General features: G+C 44.4%; 1 protein-coding gene across 8 annotated transcripts in view; it reads left to right on the forward strand.

The window, feature by feature from the left end:
* Positions 1–26,220, forward strand: part of NEDD4L (NEDD4 like E3 ubiquitin protein ligase) — a 363,402-nt gene that overhangs the window by 121,208 nt on the left and 215,974 nt on the right. For 6 of the 8 annotated variants that reach the window (XM_054537491.2, XM_024235708.3, XM_054537492.2 and 3 more), the window contains 1 exon segment: positions 6,892–6,965. In XM_054537491.2, coding sequence (XP_054393466.1) covers positions 6,892–6,965 — 74 coding nt within the window. 8 annotated transcript variants of the gene reach the window in all.

A 26,220-nucleotide genomic window follows, 5' to 3' on the forward strand; every position in this document is an offset into this window, starting at 1 on the left:
TCCTGAGAGAGAGAGAATGTGTCTGGTTCAGTTTTGTGGCCCTCCTTTTTGCTAGCACAATGCATTGAACGTAGCATCATTCTGCATTTTTTTGAGTGTATAATTAGATGGTCAATGTGGAGAACTCAGAGGGATTTTAGGAGGGGGTGGCAGCAATATAAGGTTGTGGGGCCCAACATTAAGAGAGGGAAAGGTGTAGCGGGCAGGCGTTGGTGTGGGGAGGGAGAAAGTGAAGAGGACGCAACCTGGCAAGAGTTGGAAGTGACAGGAAGGTGTGTGGGGCGGGGATGGGATAAGACAGTGTGTGAGATTTTTAAAAAAATGCAGGCAGGGGAGGGATGAGTAGGCAGAGCACCAAGGATTTTTAGACAGTGGAAATACTCTGTATGATACTATAATGGTGGATACATGTCATGTCATTATACATTTATCCAAACTCACGGAGTGTACAACATCAAGAGTGAGCCCTAAGGTAAATGATGGGCTTCAGGTGATTTCGATGTGTGAGTTGTAACAGGGATACTACTCTGGAGCAGGATGTTGATCATGGGGGAGGCTGTGAGTGTGTCGCGGTAGGGGGTACGTAGGAAATCTCCGTGCCTTCTGCTCAATTTTGCTGTGACCCTAAAACGCTCTAAAAAGAGTAGTCTTAAAAATGCATGAAGTAGGATCCTGTCTCAGGACTGGGGCAAGAGCAGGTAGGAATGGAAAGAGTGACTGTGGCTGCTGTGTAGCAGGCACACAATGGGCATGGTCCATATGCTGGCTTAGTTATTTTTTAAAGCAACTAAAGTTAAGTAATATATATATAACTTACATATTTACGTGGTCCAAAAAACGTTAGTCATCTGTTTTAATCCAGAGAGTGTTTACCCTAAGCCTGCAAATGTGATGGGTAATAGCTAGAACTAGAAAAGTACTTTAGAATATGGAAGGTAAATACATGAATTAATTTAGGTAAGAGTGACAAAACAGTGGAAGTCTCTGACTTAGAACTTATTGTCCGCTTGGACAGCTGGCGTACGTGATCCTGGGGTCACAGTGGCTCCCTGTGCAGGAAGAACACTATTTCCCAGCTCAGATATCATCTTTTTAGAAGAGTACTTTTTAGGAGAGTAGCTGCCATTGTGGAAAATGAGGATAGAAAATAACAGGTTACCTCCTTAAAACAAACTCATAGGAGAAATGGTAAATTCCAGTATCTTGAGTTTTGAGTTGGAACTTGAAATTTATTTTACCACAAGAACACTGTTGATGGATTATGTATTATATAGACTTTGTGGGTGGCCATGGGAATCTAGTAACTGCTTATGCACAGTTTATATGAGTAGGGCTGCTGGATTTCCAGATGACGCTCTCGCAACTGAACCTTCAGATTACCACCTGTTTCTCAGTTTGGACACTATTTATTAGTGTGCTGCTGTCACTTATGACTCGGGCACCTTATCTTGTTTTATGTCTTGATGAAGAATTAGAAAATTCAGTGTAAAAGAAAAACATACGTAAAGCTTATAGAATCACCCCGTTACACAATAACAATGCAGAACAATAGATTAATAACAGGAAGAGATGCTGAAACTTCTCTTCAACCTAGTTTCTACTCTGCTGTTTCTTCTCTGCATTGTACAGCCAATCTATGAATAATATTTTCATTGTCTAAGCAAAGCCACCTTAGCTAAATATTTAATTCTACTGGAGTCATAAACAGGGTTCAAAATATCACACGTAGATTTTATGAAAGTAATAAAATGCTTCAGAAAGTACAGTGGCTCAGCCTGGGGCCACCGCATCTGATAATTCGGTTACACACCTTGTCATGTGCTTCCTAAAAGAATGACGATGGCTGTTTATCTGTGTTTAAGCTTGTCATTTTGAGGAAACAAAGATAAGACATTTTTGCTGTGTCTCTAAAATGCATGTGTAAACTATTTTTATAGAGTAATGCTTCAGAGAGGAGTAAAATTTCCTGCAACAGGTGCTTGTAAACAGCAATTGCTCAGTAAAGGTGACCTCCCAGCTGTTGCCTACATGTTACATAAGAGAACCCCTTCATGTCTTCCATATTTGCAGCTCTGTACCTTTGTGAGTCACCTAAAAAATAACTCATAGGGTTGTTTATCTTTCTTTCTTTTTTTTTTTTCTTTGAGACAGGGTCTCACTCTGTCACCGAGGCTGGAGTGCAGTGGTGTGATCTCGGCTCACTGCAACCTCTGCCTCCTGGGTTCAAGCGATTCTCTTGCCTCCATTCTCCTGCGTCAGCCTCCTGAGTAGCTGGGACTACTGGCATGCATCACCACATCCAGCTAGTTTTATATTTTTAGTAGAGACAGGGTTTTCACCATGTTGGTCAGGCTGGTCTTGAACTCCTGACCTCAAGTGATCCACCCATCTTGGCCTCCCAAAGTGCTGGGATTACAGGCATGAGCCACCGTGCCCGGCAGGTTTGTTTTTCTTATGACAAAATCAAGCCTGGATGGTGTCGTTAACAATGAAGTTAAAATTTTTCTTTTGCTTTCCTTAATACTTCCTTTTTTTTTTTTTTTTTAACAAAAGTCTGGTTTCTAAACCAAAATATTTAATGCTTCAAAAGGAAAAAAATGCAAGTAAGTCCAAAGAAATGATTCATTTTCCAGAGGTAATTACTACTAACATCAACCTTTCCAGGTCTTTTTCTATGCAGCTATATCATTGAAATTTTTTTAAAAATGAGATTACATTATACTGGAGGGTAGACTGCTATAATAGCTTTTGGTTTTGGATGGGAATAAACAGAAAAAGTCTCATCTCCAGTTCATTTCTGGGGAGGGTCAGGAGGTGGGGGGTGCTTGGCTCTACTCCCTTCATATGGTTTTCCCCTCTTTATCTCCAGGATCTTCCCCATTTCACGGAGAGACATGGATGAGAATGAAGGCTGCTGAGTGGGAGGGGCTTATGGGGCCAGTTTGGAAGAGGACTCATACCTTTTGGCCACATTCCATTGGCCAGAACTTAGTCACATGACTGCACCTAACTGCAAGGAAGACTGGGAAATGTATTCAAGTTGCATGTCCAGGTAGAAAAGGGACACTTTTCTGTGGAACAGCTAGCATGTTTGTAACTCAATTTTATAAACCATTTTGAAACTTTTTTTAAAAAAAGCTTATTTCAGACACATTTTTATATGCTGGATCTGCTCACCTCTCCATCTCTATTTTATTAAAAGTTCTTGCCAGAATCTCTGTCCAATTGTTCTCCCTCCTTCTGCCCTGTTCCCTCACAGCAGCCACAGTGGTTCTTTCAAAGACTGAAGCTACATTTTGTCACTCGCCTGCTTAAAACTTTACAGTGCTTCTCCCCCAATGGTCGGGATAATGTCCACCCTCTCCTGAGGCTGGCCTCTGGGGTCCTTGACCCCATCAGGTCCCACGGTGCCCTGCATGGACTCTGCCATCCTTCACCAGCTTCCCCCCATCACACGGGGCTTGCTGTCAGCCCTTCCTGCAACTCCCAGCCCCGCCGCACCACTCGGCCTCCTTCCTTCAGGCTCCAGCTCTAGTGTCTTTTCGCCAAAGAAGACTTTCCTGATCTCTCAGCCATAAATGTTCCTCTCCCCAGTTGCTTTTTCCCTCTCCCTCTACTCAGTTGCTTTTGTTTAACTGTCATATTGTCTTTGGAGCACTTGCCACCATCAGAAATTATCTTGCATTATGTATTTATAGTCTGTCTTCTGCCTAGTAGATGGTGGGTTGCTTGAGGCAGGAACTCTGTCTTGTTTACATCTCTATCTCCAGATAACGTGTCTGGCACATGATGGGTACTCAGTAAATACTTGTGGAATAAAGAAATGTCATTACAGGTTCTCTATGCATTAAAATTTTTTAGAAATGGGGTGTTGCAGCTGGGCGCAGTGGCTCACGCCTGTAATCCCAGCACTTTGGGAGGCTGAGGCTGGTGTATCACCTGAGGTCAGGAGTTCAAGACCAGCCTGGGCAACATGGTGAAACCCCATCTCTGCTAAAAATACAAAAATTAGCTGGGCGTGGTGGCACACACCTGTAATCTCAGCTACTCGGGAGACTGAAGCAGAAGAATCACTTGAACCTGGGAGGCGGAGGTTGCAGTGAGCTGAGATCCCACCACTGTACTCCAGCCTGGGTGACAGAGTGAGACTCTGTCTCAAAAAAAAAAAAAAGAAAGAAAGAAAGAAATGGGGTGTTGCTATGTTGCCCAGGCTAGAGTGCAGTAGCTTTCCACAGGTGTGATCATAGCACACTGCAGCCTTGAGCTCCTGGACTCAAGTGATCCTCCTGCTTCAGCCCCTCCCCGAGTAGCTGGTACTATAGGTACTTCAGGTTTTGAAGCATGTGTAAAAAATACTCTAGCAGTAACATCATTTGAGCTGAGCAGGCCATAGAGGCATCAGATGATTAGGAGCAGGGTACAACTTGTTGTGAGAACCAGAAAAGAGCCTTGGCCTACATAACATCCTGTGCTAAAGAAAGAACCCTGACTCCCAGCCTGTGAGTGTTCCAGAGATGGGCAGAGCAGTCCCTGCAGCGCTTCAGGGAACAGGGAAGAGCAGCTAACCCCTGATGCTTCTGTAAGCGCTTTGGGATGCCCTTTGCTATAGTAGGGTATTGTCTTAGTTATCCCTGACTTGCCTGATGTTACTTTACATCCCTTAATCCTTTCATGAAGACTGGCAAGCACATTCAGTCCTGCCAACCTTGAAAGCAGGCCATGTTTGAAAGAACATTGGCACAAACGAGTTGAGAACATCTTCTTTACCACATTCATGTTCTTTACCGTATTATGAGGACACTGTGCTTGCCACATGGGCAGTCTTGGGCATATGTGGTTGGATGGACAGTTGGGTAGATGGAAGACTCCTGGAGTGTGAAGTATCTCAAGGATATGTGTCCATTGCATGGATGTAGTTTGATCTATGCAGCTAATTGACAAAGATCCACATCCTGTACCCTCCATGTTCTATTTTTACCCTGCCATTGTTCTCTTCGACATTCTGTAATCACCGAGGTTTTCTTGCCCTCACCTAGGTCTTGACTAAACATGTTGGGTAGATGAATTTCATATTACTTCTTTCTTGCGCTGTCAGCCATCGTGTTCTTGGGGACTCCATCCTGAGCCTTTTTTTTTTTTTTTTTTTTTTTTTTGAGACAGAGTCTCAAAAACAATGAAGGCAGGTGACTGGTGAGGAGAGTTCCAGCCGCTGCATTCTCCCTCAGTCCTCTGTGCTGTCGCCCTTGGTGACCCCTAGATTTCAGTGCCCCTGCCTGACACTGAAGTCCCTCTATAAAGAAGCCCCTTTCTAGCTAGCTAGCTGTTCCATCCTGCACACTCCCACGGAAGCCTTTTGCTGCCATTAGTAAGCATGCCTCTATTTTCTCACCTGTGATTGATCATGCATGATTGAGTTTTGTCTATTAAAGCAATTGATAAGTTACTAAAATGGCACCAAAAGAAATTAGAAAAAAATTGTTGCAAATGTCTGTGAAATCTTTTAGAAAACTGTTGTACTTAGAAGTGCCTCAAGTGACTAATGGAGACTTAGGACTCTGAGTGGTGTCACAAGGAACCTTATGCACAGGGACACTGACATTAGCCTGTACTGGCACCCAGGCTGGAGTGCAGTGGTGTGATCTCGGCTCACTGAAAGCTCCACCTCCCAGGTTCAGCAATTCTCCTGCCTCAGCCTCCTGAGTAGCTGGGATTACAGGTGCATGCCACCATGTCTGGCTAAATTTTGTATTTTTAGTAGAGACAGGGTTTCACCATGTTGGCCAGGCTGGTCTCAAACTCCTGTCCTCATGATCCACCTGCCTCAGCCTCCCGAAGTGCTGGGATTACAGGCATGAGCCACCATGCCTGGCCCCTGAGCCATTTTTTTATTCTTACTCTTAGGCTAGGTTTCTGCAGACCTTGGTTATAACTGCCAGCTCTACATTGATAACTGCTGAGTCTCTAACTCAGACCAGATGTTTCTCCTCGTTTAGTGATACATGTTTTCCATCCAATTGCTTCATAGACACATTGGACACAGTGCTCTATTTCAATTTATGTTGACAGTTCATGACCCAAACTGGAAACCTGAGTTATCCTGGACTTCTGCCTACCACCTTCTCCTAAGCCGTCTCACCTGTCCTAAATGTCATAGCCCTTAACTAGTTCTCTAAGCTGTCATAGGGTCCTGTACTGCTGGGCTGCTTGTTGCCTTCAATAGAGCCTGGAGCATATTCATGTCTGTATTTCAAGGCCCCGGGCATAAGAGCTTCTTAGGAAATATTGGAATGAATGAAGAAATGATGAATAAATGAACAAATGAACAGTTGATTGATTTCCAAGACACTTTGGGGTGGTTTCCATTTAGAATGGTTTTTATTTCTTTTTACCGGAACTAAGGAACTGTTTTTGCTTGTTGATGCCAACATTTTAAAAGCACTATAATTTTGAAATGTTTTACCACATTAAATTCTTTTCTATTGCAGGTCACATACAAATATGTCAACTTCAAAGGAAGAATTATTTGTTGTATTTATGCAAACTTGTGGCACTTGGACATTTATCTAGATGGTTTTTTGTGTGTGATTGTGTTCTTGGTACAGCTGGAAAATCTAACTTTAAATGGCAGGAGTAATTGATCTTAATGACTTACTTTGAATTAAACTTGTGCTTAATTAACTTGGATGTTGTAAGTTTCTAGAGTCACAGACTTTTAGAGCTGGAATATTGCTTTTTGAACTTCAGTGTAAGGAAGAATTGCTTATGCTTGAATTGATTTGTTCTGTATCCCAATACTGGACTGAGTAGAAATCAATTACTTTAATATTGGATGAGAGAGTGATTGATTGAGGATCAGGTTTTTAACCTCTTTTTTTGTTCTCCTTCTCACAGGGAGAGTCCCGTATTCTCAGAGTAAAAGTTGTTTCTGGAATTGATCTCGCCAAAAAGGACATCTTTGGAGCCAGGTATGTTGGCTTTGTTTTTATTTCTGTGGACTTCTGAAAAATGACAAGCAGTTTTCAAATTCAGGCACACATCAGAATCACCTGGAGGACTTCTTAAGACAAAGCTGGCTGGGCCCCACCTGCAGGGATTCTGATTTAGTAAGTGATGCTGGTCCAGCTGGTTCCAGGACCACATTTTGCACAGGGATTCTGGACTTAGCATCACAACAGTAGTTAACAGGCTTGTTCTTCACATGGGCTAATTTCATGAGATTAGCTTCTGGTGTTGTATTCTCAGTAGAAAAATACAGTTTGGGACTATGGCTCTGCTTATTTTAATACTTTAAAGATATTTCTAACTTAGGGAAACATAAAAGTGTCATTTTGTTTCTAGGAGAACTGGATATTCTTGACATGTATAATCTGAATTAAGAGATTTGATGATTTGGGGCAAATGTGGTGATTTCTGTGGCATTTCTAGAAGTACCAGCAGGAAAGCAGCCAGATGTTTCTGTGTGTTTCAGCTTTTTTATTTTCAGTATTGCACTTGATATTCCTGTATCTTTAAATCAGCCCTTTTGTTCCTATTGGCTGTCAGCAATGTGTTGCATGAAGTTATTGGACTGGGAGCAGGGTGAGGGTGGAGCCACCTGACACTAGAATTTAACCAGATTTTGGAGACCAAAAATCTTTTGAACTTGAAACCTAGAATGGACATGAGTGATGTTCTAGTCCAACTTTTCCGTTTTATGGTTGACAAAGCTTAAATCCAGAAAGGTTAAACTACCCGCACAGGTCACGTGGGCCAGTGATGTTTGAGGAGTGACAGGAACACTCCTCCTGCCTCTACCCAGTACGTTTTCCTTTGTGGCATGGTGGCCTGAAAAAACTGTGGGGTTTAACAATGAAGGCAGGTGACTGGTGAGGAGAGTTCCAGCCACTGGATTCTCCCTGTCAGTCCCCTGTGCTGTGGCCCTTGGTGACCCCTAGATTTCAGTGCCCCTGCCTGACACTGGAGTCCCTCTATAAAGAAGCCCCTCTCTAGCTAGCTAGCTGTTCCATCCCGCATACCCCCACAGAAGCCTTTTGCTGCCATTAGTAAGCACGCCTCTATTTTCTCACCTGTGATAGATCATGCATGATTGAGTTGTCTATTGAAGCAATTGTTAAGTTACTAAAATGGCACCAAAAGATATTAGAAAAAAATTGTTGAAAATGTCAATGAAATCTTTTAAAAAACTATTGTACTTAGAAGTGCCTCAGGTGACTAACAGAGGCTTAGGACTCTGAGTGGTGTCACAGGGAACCTTATGCACAGGGACACTGACATCAGCCTGTGCTGCTGGTAATGTCAGAGTGAAGCAAATCCCACCTGAAGGCACTCTCTTGCTTGACCGTGAAGTCACACTGAGTGGTTCACCATGTGCCTGCACTCATGCAAGGATAAGCCGGGTCTCTAGGCATGGGCAGAAGCATCCCTGCTTCCCTTCTCTTCCCTTTCAGAGCAGCACTTTCAGCCATTTCCATGAGTCTGGGCTCTTGGTACCCAGCTGAAATACTGTTTCCTGAAACTCACAAATTTGCTTTCTACCAAAGCCTACCTTATGCCCTGCCTTTCCATGAAGCCTGTCAAGAAAATTCCAAGAAAGAAAATTTGATATTCCTATATCAAAGCGTGTGTCTTTCCTCACCTAATCCCTCTTAGCTGCCACAGTAGGTGCAGTGTCATTTTAGCTTTTGCAGATGCATTACCTGGTGGTTTCCTAGTATTTCTTTTACTTGCCTCTATTACTAGATTAGAAATTTACTGGGGACAGACATCTTTTTAATATCTTTCTCCTACTACTTAACATATAGAGCATCAAGGGAAAAAAAACAAAAATTATCTTTTAAAAATGTAAACATTTGCATGCCGACCGGTAGTGGATTGTGCTCTTATGTTAAAAATATGTATTCTCACTCTTTCCAATGAAATCTGTAGTGCTGAAGGAGGAAGCTGGATTTAGAAAATTTTAGTGATTTCTTTTTAAGCTTGATTGGGTTTTTATTTTGTTTTATCCAAACCCTTCCATTAAAAAAAAAAATTTATTCACATTGTATTTCTAAGCCAGTTAAGTAGATTTAAGGTTGAATTTGTAGTGGAATTAGGCTCCAAATCTTAGAAGAGCAAATTTGTACCTTGAATTTTTACTGTTTAGATAGTAACAGGCAGGGTCATTTCTAAGGGACATGGTGGAAAGGAGTATTCATTATATTAATTAGAAAGATAAATCGTATTGTGGCAAAGTGGACCAAGTGCCAGAAAACGCATCAGAAACTCTGAACCCTGGTTCTGGTCTTCATTTTCCTAGACTGATAAGTAGGTGCACACATCCCTGCTTTCCTCCCTCCTCTGAAGTACTGTAGTTCTTCAGGGACGCATTTGCCAGTGTCTGAGATGCAAGTGTGAGGTGGCAGTGTGGGTTAATGCCATCTTGGCATCTCACTCTGGAGTGGCACTGCTTATTGCCTTAAAATTTTGCCAGATGACCTGCATTCTCCCTCCACGCTATCTTGAGCAAATCCCTTAAAACCACTCATGCCACCGTATATTAGTGTACAAGAAGGGTAACAGTTTCTGTGTAACTGGCATGTGGGGAAGAACCCCAAAGTGACTTCCATTGGCAGCAGCTCTGTCGTGTTTTAAGGTAGCAGTCACCGGGCAGAGGTTTGGTAGTGTCCTCTCTGGCAGCCACCATCTCCTTCAGAGCCCTGGGCCACCGGCAGGCCTTTTCTCCAAGTCTCTTCCCTGAGTATCCCCCCACCTCTGTGCCTGATCAGACACCTCATTCTCCCTCGGCAGCAAGAAGGCTGGGTAGGCATTGGAGCCCTTGCTGTAGACAGGATAATGGGTGGAAGAGGAAGGGCGTTTTCATGAGAGGCATTTCAGAGCCTTTCAAGTGGTAGAAATCCTGTAGACAATGATGTGTTTAAAATCAGGGATTTGCATCTCTGGGACTCCAAATCCTTTGTTTCCAAGGGAGGTTCCCTGGGCCACTTGGCCTGAGGTTGGGAAGGGGTCGGTGGTTGGGGGGCAGAATGTGATGCTTGGGGTTGCAGGATGGTCAGGGGTGGGTGATGGCGGGAGGAGTGGAGCATGTTGTCTCTCCTTGCCCTTCCGAGGTGGTGATGGAAGCTGCCTACAGCTCCAGCTCAGAGGCCGCGGGTTTCTGGGGCCCTAGGTGTGGGGCCTCCCTCCTAGCTGGAGGTGGCCCCTTCCCCCTTGAGGGGCCTGTGCCTGAGATGCTCTCGTCCTTTTCGGCTGTCTCTGCCCCAGTCCAGTACTTAGGATCCGAGATCATTTTCAGCTCCTTCCAGCCAAGTCTCACTTTATTAAAGGAGCCTTTGTTCGGAGCAGATTGGATAACCGAGCTGCGACTCCACTTGAACATCTGAGCAGCTGGCCCACGTGGGAAACAGCAATGGCAGAGAAAGATGCTTCCCTTTGGGCCATACCTTGAGGACAAAAAAGGGCAGTCATATAATCTGTCATCTAAACTGGGACGCTTTTGTCTGGAATGAATGCGACATTGAATGGGACGTCCGGACATAAGCTGTAAATTGAGACTACAGTCACCCTAGGTCAGAGACATCCAGCCTTTATTATCCATATCATGGGGAAAAAAAAAATGGAATGTGATTTTTTTTCCCCCAAAACAGCTTAAAAAATAATGCTAAGCAAAAGAAAAAAAAATAAAAAGCACCTTTTAAAAAAGCAGGCCTCACGTAAAATGCCGCTAAGACATCAAAAGAGAAGTAAAACCCTGCTCAAAACGCCCACGTGGGGCGGCCACAGCTCACCCTTGTGTGCCTGTGTCCCGTTTCTGCTGTCCCCTTTCCCAAGGACATACCCTGCCCTAACCTCACCCCAATCTGGTGACTCCTCCAGTGGCCCATCCTATGTTCACCAGCTGAGTCCTCATCTCCTCCCGTCACACAGGCTGCTGCTCTGTCCCCCAGCAGGCCTGTCCCTGTCTCTGGGGTACCCATGACCTCTGGGAAGTGCTGTGCATAGCTCTATCAGTGAGGTTGACTTGTTGTTTTATACTTCGAATTGTTTCTTTCTCCTGAAATTAGATTTTTTTCTCCTCTGATGACTAGGATTCTATTTTATTTATTTATTTTTATTTTCCAGGACCTATTATAGCACATAGCACCTAACAGGTCCTCAGGAAGTATTTACCAAAAGATTGCATGAAGTGAGCCCATTCTTCCTCCCTCTCTCCTTCCCTCCCTTTCCCACCCCTTCACTGGAAACTCACAGTCACTAAATATGCCATGAAGTAGCTGCCTTTTGCCTTTGCCTGTGTTTTCCCCTCTGCCTGGCATCTGCTCACATCCTTTCTGGCAGCTGCCCTCTCATCTGTCAGGGCCCAGTTTGGGTGGCAACACTCCTGCTGAGGCCCCTGCTCCCCTCATCAGCCCAGCCCAAGAGGACAGAACACTGCTGCCCCCCTCATCAGCCCAGCCCAAGAGGACAGAACACTGCTGCCCCCCTCATCAGCCCAGCCCAAGAGGACAGAACACTGCTGCCCCCCTCATCACCCCAGCCCAAGAGGACAGAACACTGCTGCCCGCCTCATCACCCCAGCCCAAGAGGACAGAACACTGCTGCCCGCCTCATCACCCCAGCCCAAGGAGATAGAACACTGCTGCTCCTGGGGCTGTAGCGGGTCTACAAGTTCCCTCCTCCTACGGCCCCTTGTCTTAGCGGACTTGGGCAGCTCAGAGGCTCCAGCCCTGTCTTATTGCTGTTTGCAGGTCCAGAAATCTTGGCACATGACCGTTGCCTGGTAAACTGCCTTGAATTCATTGAGTGGAACACAATATGGTGTGCTGTGGCACCTGATGGCCAGCCTGGAGGAAGGGGTACTTTTTTCTCATTGTCATGGAGGTCCCATTGGCTCTTCAAGCATCTCTCCCAAGCATCTGGGAGAGGTGCTTATTTCTCATTCTCACAAAGGCTCTTTGTGGACCAGCACAGGAGGCCTGCCTAGGGGTTGGATGAAAAGTGAGCATAGAGAGAGGAGGTTAAGGGAAGCAAGCTCAAGACTGCGCTCAGAGAAAACAATCTGGGGGAGTCAGTGGGATGGCAGTCAAGGAATGGTCTCCATTTGATACTGATGTTTGTGCAGAATGACTACTTTATACCCTACAGAAGGAGCACACTCTCTTCTTGTGGTGGGTCCCAGAAATTTCTACTTTGGGGGTACATGAAGCCCAGCTGGGATTGGGCACAGAAGGTCGTGGCTTTGCACCTGACCCTCACCTTAGGGGTCAGGACAGAGCCAAGGACACAAGTGATGAGTTAGGGAGGACACAGGCACCATGGAGTGCCTTGGCCATCCTTCTGTAGAGGAGAGGTACAGGTGGCGAGGCAGGCACCAAGCAGCCGCTGATAGGGTCAGGAACCAAGGCAGGTCCAGGAAACAGAGGCCAAAACAGCAGCAGGAACCTCAGGCTCAGCAGACCACTGACTCTTCTGGATGTCTTTTAGACACTCTGTGGTGGGGCAGGGACAAGTCCTTGGTATTTGGCCATGGTGAAGTGTGCAGTTAGGGTAGGTGAGTCGTGCTTTCTTAACATGGGTGTAAGGAAGGAAGGTAATGAGTTTCAGCAGCTCATGTTTCTTGAGCACTTGCTATGTGCCAGATGTGGTTTGAACTGTTTACATGGGAGCTCATTGGGTCCTCCCAGCAAAGTCCTATGCAGCAGGCACTGTTGTTCTTTTTGCAGATAAAGAAACTGAGGCAAGAAAGGTTTAGTAAGTTGTAGAGCTAGGTATTGAGCCAGGGCCTAACCTCTTAATAGAAGTTAGTTAGAGGCTGTTACTTGAGTGCTCACAGGTTGGCTGGCAATGTGTATGGAACCCAATGTAATGTCATTAGATTCTGCCTAAATTTTGTGAAGAGGGGATTTCCATTTGATAGGTAAGAAAATTGAGAGGTTACCATCAGCCCGAGATCAAACAAGGATATAGGGAATGGTGGGACCCATTAAGTTCAGATTTATGTGACTTCTGATGCTATGCTCAGTGATAGATCTCTTCTTGAGGATAAAAGTTTGAGAATTGAATGGGACTGGATGACTATTAGGGTTCCTCCAAAACCCTGAGATTTCTTTTTTTGAGGGGTACCTTTTTGTGTTAGCAGATTTAAAGAGCTGGCCATTGTATTTGATGGCAGCTGAGTAAGCCTTTTGAATTGGAGTATCATCAACTATTATTAGATTTAGAATAGGTATATTTTGCTAAGTAAGATCTTAAAGTTTTTCTTTTAAACTTAGGATAGCTTTTCAAATTTCAAACTATTCTTTTTCAGTAAGCTCAAGACATTTAACCTTTTGTCATAGGCTTAAAGCAGTCATTAAATAGGGTCATTTTAATGCAACTTTTTAAACCTAACTCCCCTCCCTTTTTCTCTTTAATTGTGATCAGTGGCTTCATTTGAGGTTACCTAGGATGCATTTGAGACTATAAAGCTGCTTTCTTGAAACTTAGCAATGTTGGCTGAGACAAACCAACTGTAGAATCTCATGCTTTCATAAAGAAGGTTGCAAGACATTCATTCACAGTTGCTCCTTTATTGTGTGTGATGAGCCATTGGCATCAAACCTGATTGGGTTGCTATCAGTTTTTCTTTTGGGAGCTGGTGACTTGAAATTTAAAACTCACGTGGGCTCAAGGGTATTGGAGGGACATGGCAGAAAGTCCTTCTGCCGCCTAGTGATTGAGAGTGATGGGGTCCTAACTCTGTGTAAGGATAGCTCTTTGACACAGCTTACCTCAGTCCCCTTTCCCTAGGTTTAAGTTGTTAGCATTTTGCTCTATTTGCTCCATCTCTTTTTTCCCTGAAGTATACAAAAGTGAATTACAGACATCATGACGTTTAGTTCCTAAATACTTCAGCCCAAACCTCTAAAAAACAAGAACATATTTCTATATAACTGTAGTACTGTTCTCACAAAATTAAGACTAATTGCCTAATGGACTCTATTACCTGATCCATTATCTGAATTTCCCCAGCTGACCCTAAAATGCCTTTTACAGCTGGACTGTTTAAACCAGAATTCAATTGAGAATTCTGTATTGCATTTAATTGGTAGGTCTGTTAAGACTCTCTTAACCTAGAATAGTGATAAAAGCTTTTTACTCTTGGTCTCTTTGCAAACTGGGGACCCCCAGCCAGCAACACTCCACCTGGGTCTCACTCTACCATGCTGGGGTGCCCCAGCTCACCTGTGTTATAGCTTGTACCCGTGTTCAGTGGTTCCCGAGTTCTTGCATGGCACCCAAGGAGAATGAGGATATGCTGGACATTGAGGGGTAGGAGGGCAGAGGGAATTTTACTGAGCAACGGAATAGCTCTTGGTGGAGAGGGGCTGCAGTCAGGTGCTTCTCTCCTTCCCATGTGGCTGGGCCCAGGGCTTTTTATGGGATCAGAATAGGGGAGGGGCAGGCTGCACGTAGTATTGGAAAAGGCAACATTTGATTCATTAAAAGGTATTGTTCAGAAAGAATCAATCAGGAAAGGGTGGGAAAACAGGAACAGAAGTTCTCATTCTGGGTTGTGGGTTTCATCTGGGACCAGCAGTCCAGTCTTTCAGCCTTCAGGCTGTTTTTGGCTCAAAGGTGGGGTTTCATCAGGGACCCGCCCCTATCTGCCGAGGCATTTGGCTGCTTCCTATCACTATCAATAGTCCCTCCCCTTCAATGACTTGTAGGAAGGTTGTGTTTCACTTACCACATTCCATCGTGTCCTGGTGGCATCATCAATGAATGAATGTGTTCTTTTCCCCGTGTTTCTTGTACGTACTGTATATTAGAAGTTGGAATAAAGGCTTGATCAAATTTGAGGCAGGAATGGGTGAGGCTGCATGCGACTGGAGGGACACAATGACTGGTTCTGCCATAATCAGTGATTGAAATTGATCCCTGGGTTAATATGGGGGCAGTCTCATCCCTCCACTGTCAAAAATTAACATTTTTTTTCTCCAGGTGACCAGCAAGTAATGAGGGGAGGGGCTGTTTTGGTACTGTATACCTGCAGATTTTAAATATTGATTTACTTTACTTCCAAAGGATTGGAAATTTTGTTTTTTTCTTTCTTTGCCCTTCTTTGAAAACATTGTACAAAGTAAATCTCCTTCTTTTACTAATGGAGAAACTTCTGAAAGAGGCTGAATATACGTTGAAGTACCTTTGCTCAACTGTAAGCCCTTCTGGATCAGAGGTCAGACCAAAGTTTGCAGACAGTTGGTCCCTGTGGACCAGACTGAATCCACACATGAGTTTATTTGGCCTGTGGAGCACTGAAACAAAAAAATACAAATCCTGAGCCAACGTTTGGGAGATCCTATATTATAATACAAATCCAGATTTCCAGGTTTCTGGAAGGTCTTGGCAATCTAGCCACACTGAGCCTGCATCTGTGCGAGGCTGCATGGCTAGAGGTGTGTGCTGGGCACGCCCATTAGGTGGGACTGCGCCCTTTTGGCCACCAGGGACCGTACACCTCCTGTTGTTTTCATGGGGCTGGTTTCCCTTGCTGACACGTGGCCATGACGTCCCTCGAGGTACAGGCCGGCATTTGGACTCTGCACTGTTTCTTTGTTAGCATTTAGAACTGACTTCTCCTCTTCCTCCCCCATTGAGGAGCAGCACCTTACTCTGTGCAGAGTCTGTCTGTGATCTGCAGGCTCTTTGCAGAGCTACATTTCCCTCCGGAGGCCTTGCCGAGTAGCCTTCGCTGTCTAGGGCATTGCTGAGAATCACAACATCAACACTAATGGCCCTTGGGCCAAAAAGTGTTTGTCTTAAAATCCCTGCACCAAATAGCTTGTGCAGTACTCCTGTGAGAGCCCCAGAGGATCTAACTCTTAGGCTGTTTGTTCTAGTTGTATTCCTTCCCACCCCCCAAACCGAAATGACATTAAAGAATAGTAACTCTCTCCCGCAAATATAGATAAAAACCTCTTTATTCCCTAACAACCACACAACTGTTTACATTTTTGTGTTTACCTCCTAGTCTTTAAGTATATGAATGCATGCAACGTCCTTTAAAAATATGTCAGTCCTAGCTTCCACACAACCCAGCCCACCAAGTTTCCCAGAGGGAAGCATTGAAAATGGCAGATGGGTAAATGCACAGGGCTGGCAAATCTCCATTCTGCGGGAGGCTTGCTATGCTATATAGCCAGCGCCACAATAATGGATCTTCCTAATGATCTGGAATCACTGAGCAAAGACTGTGCCATGTTCAGTATACACTAAGTGAGCATGCAGGGAATATATGATCAGTTTACAAACATTTCCACATAAGCTTTTTTCTCTCTCCCACTCCAGTTTTGGTAAATAAAAGAGCAAACTTGACTGCTCTCTCTCTCTTCTCTCACTCTCTCACTCTCCCCTGTCTCCCTCCCTCTCCCTCTCTGTCCCTGTCCCTCTCTCCTCCCTCCCTCATTCACTCTGTCTTCCTCTCTCTCTCTCTCTCTCTCTCTCTCTCTCCTCCTCCTTCCTTCCTTGCTTCATTTCCCCCCTCATCTCTCTCTTCCCCACCCTTTTTAAAAAGAGACAGGAGTCTTGCTCTGTTGCACAGGTTAGAGTGCAGTGGTGCAGTCGTAGCTCACTGTAACCTCAAACTCCTGAGCTCAAGCAGTCGTCCTGCCTCAGCCTCCCCAGCAGCTGGGAGTACAGGCACACTACCATGCCCAGCTAATCTTTAAAAATTTTTATAGAGATGTTGTCTTGCTGTGTTGCCCAGGCGGGTCTCAAACTCCTGACCTCAAGTGACCCTCCCGCCTTGGCCTCTTGAAGTGCTGGAATTACAGGTGCAAACCACTGTGCCCAGCCAGACAGGTCACTTTTCTGTACCATTCCCTGATGTTGTGAGATTAGTGAGAGTCTCTACTGCGGAACCTTGTTCACGTTGCCCTGACTCGATGCGTGGATATTTGCTGTTACCAAAGTCACCTCTGCTTTACCAAATGTTTTCACAGAGTGGAAGGAAAACCACAAGACTTCTTGCCCTCGTTTTCTTCAGTCTAGAATGATGCTGGGGTCACTGAGTCTGTAGGGCAGAGAATCTGATGTGTTTTTTAGGAAGTGGAAGGTGTCTGACACATAGTAGATGTTTGACAAATTTTGTTAATCTGGTCAGAGTGGAGCCTGAGAAAATTAAATTAAAAAGCTGCTGAGGAGTGCTGAGGTCGCATTTTGACATAGATAGAAAGGCACCAATAGGGCCAAAAATACGAGGCCAGTCCTAGGGCTGTCGAAGTTTGGATCCCCTGCCTGACATTGTGTCCTGAGCCCCTGGCCCCTTCCTGCACCTCTCCCTGAGCCACCGGCCCCTCCTCATTCCTTCCTCTCCTTTATCTTCCTCTGTCTTTGCCTGTGCCCCCACTCCCATGGCCTGACTCTGGAGTCTTTGTCTTAATGCATTCTGTTTGTCTCACTGTCTTGCTCTGTTTTCCTTTTCTTGTGGGGAGGAAGGGTAGAAAGAGTGTAAGAAGCTAAAGTATGAGGAAGGGAAGGTTGCCAACTTGAGATGAGTCAGAAATGAAAGCAGTTCTCAATGTGTAAGACAATGAGGAAAATATTTATTTTACAAAAATTGAACAACCAACCAAGCCTTCAGGAACACAGCCAGAAGGTGCTGTGTAGGGAGAGATGTGCATTAGGATGCTGGAGCGTGGCTGCCGGCGTCCCCACCCCAGGAGGAAGGGACTCGTTTCTCTGAACCTTGTTAATGGTTCTCCCCATTGTAGACAGTGAGGACTGGCTCTCCACCCCATCCTCAGTGGGTACAGCTCTGGGGAGGCCGTGAGGCTGGTGATCTTGGGGCCTACTATGTATCTGTGTTATTGAAGGTAACAATGTCCCTTCTACCCAAAAGTCATGCTTTTAAAAATGCACAATCTTGAATCCGTTTGGGAAGCATCTTTGGAACTCCAGAATGTTGTCTTTCTCAGATATGTATTGCCTATGTTGTATTACTTCATTTGCTAAGAAGCATTGTCATCGACTTTATAAAATTATTGAATAATTCTATTTGGGGGAGAAGCCTGGAAGCTAAGATTTTAAAGGTTATTTATAAGTTAAGTGAACTGGCAAATTCTTAAATGGTAAATAAAACCTTTCCTACATGCTATAGGTAGTTATCTAAATCAGGGCCTAGCAAGCTTTTTAATTTATTTTCCTACAAAAAGCCAGATACTAAGTAGTTGAGGCTTTGCAGGACTTATGGTCTCTGACATAGCACTAAAGCAGCCTTAGGCAATATATAAACAAAGGGGCATGTGTGTGAGCTGATGGTCCACGAGCTGCAGTTTGCCAACTTCTGATGTTATAAGCCATTGATTTTCTACAACATATATATTTAGAACTGGGAGTGTCAGTGTTATTTTGTCATGGTTTCCAGATGAAACTCTTTCACAGAGCTGCTGGCTGGTCAATGACAGACTAATTCTGCTAGTATTGACTTTCTGGGCCAGGGAATGGGGTTCCTAGATAGTGCAGTAGCTTTTTATTTATTTTCTTTTCCATTCAAGGGCAACATGCTTAAAATACAGCATATGAAGCTTTTGGATATCCACTGTAAATTTTAAGTTCTAAAAATGAATGCAATTGTAAAATGTTTTTGCCTTAGAGAAGATACTCTCACTGCTTTGTGTTATAAATACATGAAAAATAATGATGAATTAAATGCATACAAGCAGATGCAGACATAATTTAGATTAGTGTATTGCAATTAAAATATTGCCCACTTTTGCTACGGAATATTCGTTGGACTTATGACCTTAGTGTAAGTAATGTTTAATAAGGAATCTGCAGTGTGTAACTCCTCCGTAAATTATTAAAAGGATTGGCATTCCTACTGTATAATATCAACACAAGGGATAGAAAATATGCCTGGATTCTTAATGAATGTGTGCTAACATTCCATCTGGCATAGGAATGTGTAGTAAATACACTTCAAGGCTTGTTTGCATTTTTATCCGTCATTGTTATAGGCACGTTATTGTGTGTCTCCTATTGAAGAACTGATTGATCATTGTTTAAGCTTCTGTGACTTTTAGATGCTTAAAACTAGGCATTCGTGGTGGGACAGTAGAGAAACATTTGGAAGAAATACTGCATTTCATGTTTGGGAGTGGCTGGTAGAAAAATCAAACTAGGCTAGTCTTACAGCTTTATCACAGTTTTGTTTTTTTTCCTAGTAGGAAAATGATAGTATTGGTTGTATATTATCTCAAAACACTCTCTCTGACACTGACTTGAATCACCTGGGAGTTCATTGAGAACAGGGATTTTAACTTGGTTAGGTGATTTTAAACATTATTTAGCAAATCTGGAAAACAAAAGAGAAATTTTCAAATATCTTTCTTCCAGGGTGGTGCACTGGCTCTCTGGAGTGTGATTTCGTCTTCTCTTGTTATTACATATGTTGTCAAACCGTCATGTTCTTGAAATGAGACTTCAACCACTAGTGGGGCCATATAATTCAGGATCTTTTGTTTGTCCTTACATAGTTTCTTGGCCTGGAATGTCAAAATATCAGAAGCTGTTGTTTCTCTGGAATCATCTGTCTCCGTGATGGCCTCGCCATCTGTACAGTCATCCAAGCCAGGGACCCAAGAGTTGTCCTTTGCTCTCTCATCCTTCCGGCTGCTGTGTCTGGCTTTCAGTGTTTGTGTAGAGCAGGGGTCTCCAACTCCTGTGGCGTGTTAGGAAGGGGGCTGCACAGCAGGAGGTGAGCCATGGGTGGGTGGGCAAAACTTCCTCTGTATTTACAGCTGCTCCCCATCATTCACATTGCTACCTGAGCTCCACTTCCTGTCGGATCAGTCACCAGCATTAGATTCTCATAGGAGCGTGAACCCTATTGTGGAACTTTGCATGTGAGGGATCTAGGTTGCACACTCCTTATGAGAATCTAATGCCTGATGATCTGTCACTGTCCCCCATCACCCCTAGATGGGACCGTCTAGTTGCAGGAAAACAAGCTCAGGGCTCCTACTGATTCTATATTATGATGAGTTGTATAATTATTTCATTATCTATTACAATGTAATAATAATAGAAATAAAGTGTACCGTAAATGTAATGCCCTTGAATCATCTCCAAACCATCCACCCCACTCCCCCAACCCCCAAACCAGCCTGGAGAAAAATTGTCTTCCACCAAACCAGTCCCTGGTGCCAAAAAGGTTGGGGACGGACCACTGGTGTAGAGGACTCCTCAAGCAGCGTCCATATCTGCCCTATTCTCTCTATCCCTCCACCTAGGTATAGAGTTCTATCTCTAAGACACAGACGACCATGTTCCTGCCCGGGCAAACACTTCAGTGATTGTGCATTGCCCTGGGTGAACGGGGGCACAGAGGTCTTTGTGACGCCCTGCAACGCATCCCTCTCCGAGCCGCGGTGCGCTCTTCCTCCTCTGTGCCTTGCCGGTGCCCAGAACCGCCCCCTTCTCCCTCTTTGCACAACTGCCTTGCTCTCGTCCTTTCTCAGGCCAGTGCTGCTGATCTGTGTGTGTGACCCGGGTGCGCAGTCCTTGGCTCTGTGCCGGGCCCTGTGCAGGTCTCTGTGATAGCACTTAGCACATGGCGCTAAGATTCTCCCTGACAGGCCTTCAGCGCCACAAGGGCCAGCACCGAGTCCTGCACATCCTGCTCTAGTCCCACATTGGCCCAGGGGCACTGAGCTGAGGACAGCTCCCTGCTCCCTTTCTGTGCTTGGCCAACTCCAGCGCCCGTTCTTCTGCCCCTCCTCGGCTCTGCCACCCCACCCCTTGGCTGAATCTCTCCTCCTCTTGTGCTTGTTCTCCAGGTGACTTATTCAGGCCCATATTTTCATTACCCTCGCATTTCATTAATTTTCTCATTTATTTTGTTCTGTAGGTTTAAGACATTCTTTAAAACATGCAGGTTCTGAATTTTAATAATATAAAAGTCCTCTATGAGTGCCCATCACATTGCTTTTCTGTCCTCCCTACGTTAAAGTTAGCACTGATGCCGTTATGTTTAAGGAAAGCCTTTTGCAGAGGGGCTCTGCCCATGTAAGTTCATTAGAGGGCAGGTGTGCAGCCTCTGTCACCTGAAGACCTCTTGACTGTCTGTTCTTGCTCTGGCTCTATCGAGGTGTATTGGGGGGTTACAGCACCCTCTGGTGGCCATATTGTCAGGTGCATTTTTGTTCTAGCTAAATAAAATGATACAGGAATCAAATAGTCGATTGGAGTTCTTTTTCAGAGGACGTCGTTAATTCACATTTTGTGTGTTTCAGCAGGTATTTAAGTCATTCTCAAATAGTGACACTTACGCAGAGGAGAAAATGATCTTATTTAAGTAATTTCTACTTATTACATAGCTAGTTTTAAAGTAGATAATACATAGTCTTAAACTTTATTTCCCCTTTATTTCTTTCTTTTCTGTCAGAGAATTTCTTAAACTTGTAGAATCATCCAAATAAAATGCCAGTCACTAAAAAGGAATAATTAACCGATAGTGGGAAAAAACTAAATTCTTCAAATGAAGAGTACTGTATTCATTTCATATGGTCCCAGAGATAAAATGTTTAGGATTCATTTTTAGTTTTAAATGTTTAGTTATGAACCAGAACTTCAACACTCTTCCAAGTTTCTTTAAGAAAGGAATTTATCTATCTATGAATTAATTAATTAGCAGGGTCTCTCTGTGTCACCAAGACTGGAGTGCAGTGGTGCAGCTGTAGCTCACTACAGCCTTGAAGTCCTGGGCTCAGGCAAACTTCCTACTTTAGACTCCCAAATAGCTAGGACCATAGGTGCATGCAACCATGCCCAGCTAATTTTTTTTTTTTCAATTTTTCTGTAGATACAGGGATCTCGCTGTATTGCCCAGGCTGGTCTTGAACTCCTCAAGGCCTCAAGTGATCCTTCTGTCTTGGCCTAAGAAAGGAATTCTTCATGTAGAAAAATATTGTTATATAAATAGTTGCCTATATCCATGCTATTTATGGTAACAGCTAAGGTTCATCTCAAAAGGATTTGTATTTGGCTTTGGAATAAAAAGAAATTTCCCCTTTCATAGGGTTCTGAGATTGTAGGAGTTTTTAGTATTATTAAAAAGTTAATGGAACAATCTGTGATGTGAAAGAGACTCAGAAGAGGCTAGAGAGGTCTTTAACACATTTTTTTTTGTATTGTCATCCCTTCCCTATAGCTAACTTTGTAGATGGCATTGTTTTTCAGACTGATGATTGTGACACCCTCAACCATGGTAGCAACAATTTTTAATTTAAATTTTTTAAAATGCAAGGTTGGGTGATTTTCTCTCTGGATGCTTGAGTTTTGTTTTTGATAAAAATTCTACCAGGGGCAGGGGAAAGAGTCCATTAAGTCTTGGTGCAAGAAACCTGGGCAGATTGCCTAAGTGGATATGTGTAGCAAAGAACTGAAAACAGAGTAGGGGGTGCTGAACACACCCACAGAGGAAACTGCGAGGGGGAATGTATCTGCTCATTTTGTAATAAAGTCCTTCCTTTCCTTTAACATCTCTTAATGTTACAAATACTAACAAAAACCATGCATGCCTTCAGTGGGACAGAAAATGAGGGAGGCACTCAGGGAGAAAAAGTGTCAGTTGAGATGATGTTAAAATAAAGTTTATTTTCTTTGCAGTTGCAGACATTAAGATTTATTCTCAGGGCTCTTAGGACAGTTCCTGCAGCTCTCTCTGGTGACCTAGGCATTGATACCTTTTTTTTTTTTTTTCTTTTTTGAGATGGAATCTTGCTCTGTCGCCCAGGCTGGAGTGCAGTGGCGCAATCTCAGTTCACTGCAACCTCAGCCTCCCAGGTAGCTGGGACTACAGGCGCCTGCCACTACACCCAGCTAATTTTTGTATTTTTAATAGAGATGGGGTTTCACCATGTTGCCCAGACTGGTCTCAAACTCCTGACCTCAAGTGATCTGCCCACCTCGGCCTCCCACAGTGCTGGGATTACAGGCGTGAGCCACTGCGCCTGGCCTGTGCCTTGGTTTCTCAGATATTTCTTTCAGCCCCTGTAGTGTTCTATGCACTATGCAGGGAGGTCCTGACTGCTTAGAGCTTAAATTCTGCATTCCTTTATTTTAAGTGTTTGGCCAACTGCAGAGGAAGGTACCTTGAAAGATACTCCCTCTTCTCCCTCACTGCTGGGTCCCCTGTCATAGGAGACCTGGCCTGAGGAGGCTTCTTCCTGGTAACCTGGGTTGTCACTGGGACCACATCTTCCCATAGGAGTAATGCTCCAGGTTGTATGGGAGAAGCGTCTGACAGCAGTAACTTCAGCACACCCTGAGAATGACCCTTATGGCAGACATACCTGACAGCAGTCACTGAAGAAATGAGGGTTGCCACATGGAGGTTGCTGGGAGGAGGGTGGTAAGTGAAGGTGCTGTATAAGCTGCGTGCTTTTTACAAGCAGTTGAAGTTCTGCTGTCCAGCCCAGTGCCACTGGGCCACCCTGCAAATAAGTTCTTCCAAATAAACCCTGTGCCTTGTTTGTTAGCTCTGGGTCTCTTCTTTGGACTCTTCGACTTGGTGCTGTCCTTGTTGAAGTTAATACGGGTTTGGCACAACACAGGAGTAGACGGTTTCCTGTACTCTGTCAGCCATCCTTGCTACAAACATTTGCCCAGAGAGTGGCATTTGTGCTAGTTCTTAAAGTGTTTCTTGAGCTGCACGTTCACAGGCCATGTCCTCTTTCAACCTGCTCTCTAGCTAGGTAGAACAAACACTCTCCACCTGGGCTCTGAGCCAGCTGCTCACCTGCAGCACCCCCCTCCTTGGAGATAGCTTTTCATGTTGCATCTTACCGAGTTGATTGAGTATTCACTTCGAAGCTCCATGCTGCACGCACGGGCCTGTAAATAGCTTTTTCCTGCTCTTGTGGGTGTCATTTCAGATTGTTTCATCAGATTTCAGTTACCCAAGTTTTTACTGGGTTCACCGTAAGTTTGCAAAAAAGACTTTTTGTTACCCTGAACATTGCAGGTGGAAACATGATTAATTTTGAATTATTTTTGTTTAACTTCTACCCTCTTTCCTATTTACAGCCTATTTTGTTCATTTTAACTTCTGCTATTAAGACTTCTAAGGCCAGGCATGGTGGCTCACACCTGTAATCCCAGCACTTTGGGAGGCCGAGGCGGGCGGATCATGAGGTCAGGAGATCGAGACCATCCTGGCTAACACAGTGAAACCCCCATCTCTACTAAAAATACAAAAAATTAGCCAGGCGTGGTGGCGGGCGCCTGTAGTCCCAGCTACTCAGGAGGCTGAGGCAGGAGAATGGCGTGAACGCAGGAGGTGGAGCTTGCAGTGAGCCGAGATGGCACCACTGCACTCCAGCCTGGGCGACAGAGCGAGACTCCATCTCAAAAAAAAAAAAAAAAGAAAGAAAAGAAAAGAAAGTGTTCTCCTAAGTGCTGCTCACCCTTTTTCCCAAACAGGACCTAACCCTGCAAGGGAGAGCGAATTAGGCCATTTGTTTACAGTTTCATCAGCACCAGGCATGCACGGCGTTAGTCATGGTCCTTGCTCTCAAGGCACTGTACTTGTAGCAGCAGTATGGTGCAAATGTGCAGTTGAACAGCAGGCACAGGTTCCTGGTTAGCATTTAGTGCCACAGGAATGACAGGGAGGTCTTAATTGTGATCGGACCGTGGGAGCTGGATTACCCCAGACTGTAGTTCACTTCCCTGTAAGCTTTTGGTAGGGAGCTTGGAATTAGCACCATTAGTAGAACCAGATTTCAAAGGGAATGATACCTGTTCCGTATGAAACACTTTAAAACTCCCGATGTCCACACGTCTTTTAAAAAGAGGCTTAAAGCAGTTTCATTTCATCAACCCCAAATTGGAGAAGCTATGAATGACCAGACTGATGAATATGTCTTAAAATATATGTATATTATATCAAGTGTAAAAACAGACAAGCAGGAACATACTGCCAGTTTCTATCACAGCTACCCTTAAACTATCATTGGAGGGCAATTAAGTGGGTACAACCTCTAGCTATTTGGAAATATGTATAAAAATGACAAATGCTTGGTTGGGCACTGTGGCTCACACCTGTAATCCCAACACTTTGGGAGGCCTAGGTGGATGGATCACCTGAAGTCAGGAGTTCGAGACCAGCCTGGCCAACATAGTGAAACCCCATCTCTACTAAAAATACAGAATTAGCCGGGTGTGGTGGTGCATGCCTGTAATCCCAGCTACTCGGGAGGCTGAGGCAGGAGAATCACGTAAACCCAGGAGGCAGAGGTTACAGTGAGCCAAGATCACGCCGTTGCACTCCAGGCTGAGCAAAAAGAGCAAAACTGTCTCAAAAAAAAATTAAAATTAAAATTAAAATTAAAAGGTAAAATAAAATAAAATGATGAATGCCTGTACTCTTAGACCCAGCACTCCCAGTTCGGCCAGTTCGTGCCGCAGATACATATGCACACGTACAGAGAAGGATGCAGCAGATACATATGCACACATGTACAGAGAAGGATACGTATGCACACGCGCACAGAGGAGGATACGTATGCACACGTGTGCAGAGAAGGATGCATACGCACACGCGTACAGAGAAGGATGCACAAGAACATGCATTCCCTAGCTGACAGTCACAGATTAGAAACAACAGAAAAGGGTCCATTAAACAACAGTTTGAACCTGTGTTGAGACATCAGCATCCCTTCTCCTTCTCTCCCCATCTCCCTCTGCCCTCTGCAGGTTTTATTCTCAGCCTGATTTTCTCCATTGGATGTCACCCCTAGGCTGGCATTTGCAGAGAGAGAGATGGTGGCTCCTGCAGAGCTTACGGCCTGTATTTTACTGGGCTGTGTTGAGTTACCCCTGATGTGAGCAGGAGAATGGGATGTTCTGTAAATTGGCCTCTAGCCCATTGTGAATTCATATTTTTTTATAATATGTGAGTCACACTCCCTTCTGTCTTCATTTCCTTTTCACACTCCCAGCAGATCATTCTCTCTATTCTGATTCGCATTTTATAGATGAAGCAGCAGAGGCTGAGACCTACTGTATTTTGAGACACTGTAGCTTTATATGGCATAATTAAATCATAGTCATCAATCAATCTTAGGAGGTAAGGATTATTATTGGCATTTTCCAGATAAGAAAAATGGAGGATGAGAAAGGTTAGGCATCTTGCTTAAGTCACAGCAGACTTAAGTGCCGGAGTTGGAGCTGCATTCC

Source organism: Pongo abelii, chromosome 17 (genome assembly GCF_028885655.2).
Source record: "Pongo abelii isolate AG06213 chromosome 17, NHGRI_mPonAbe1-v2.0_pri, whole genome shotgun sequence".
NCBI classification, from domain to species: Eukaryota; Metazoa; Chordata; class Mammalia; order Primates; family Hominidae; genus Pongo; species Pongo abelii.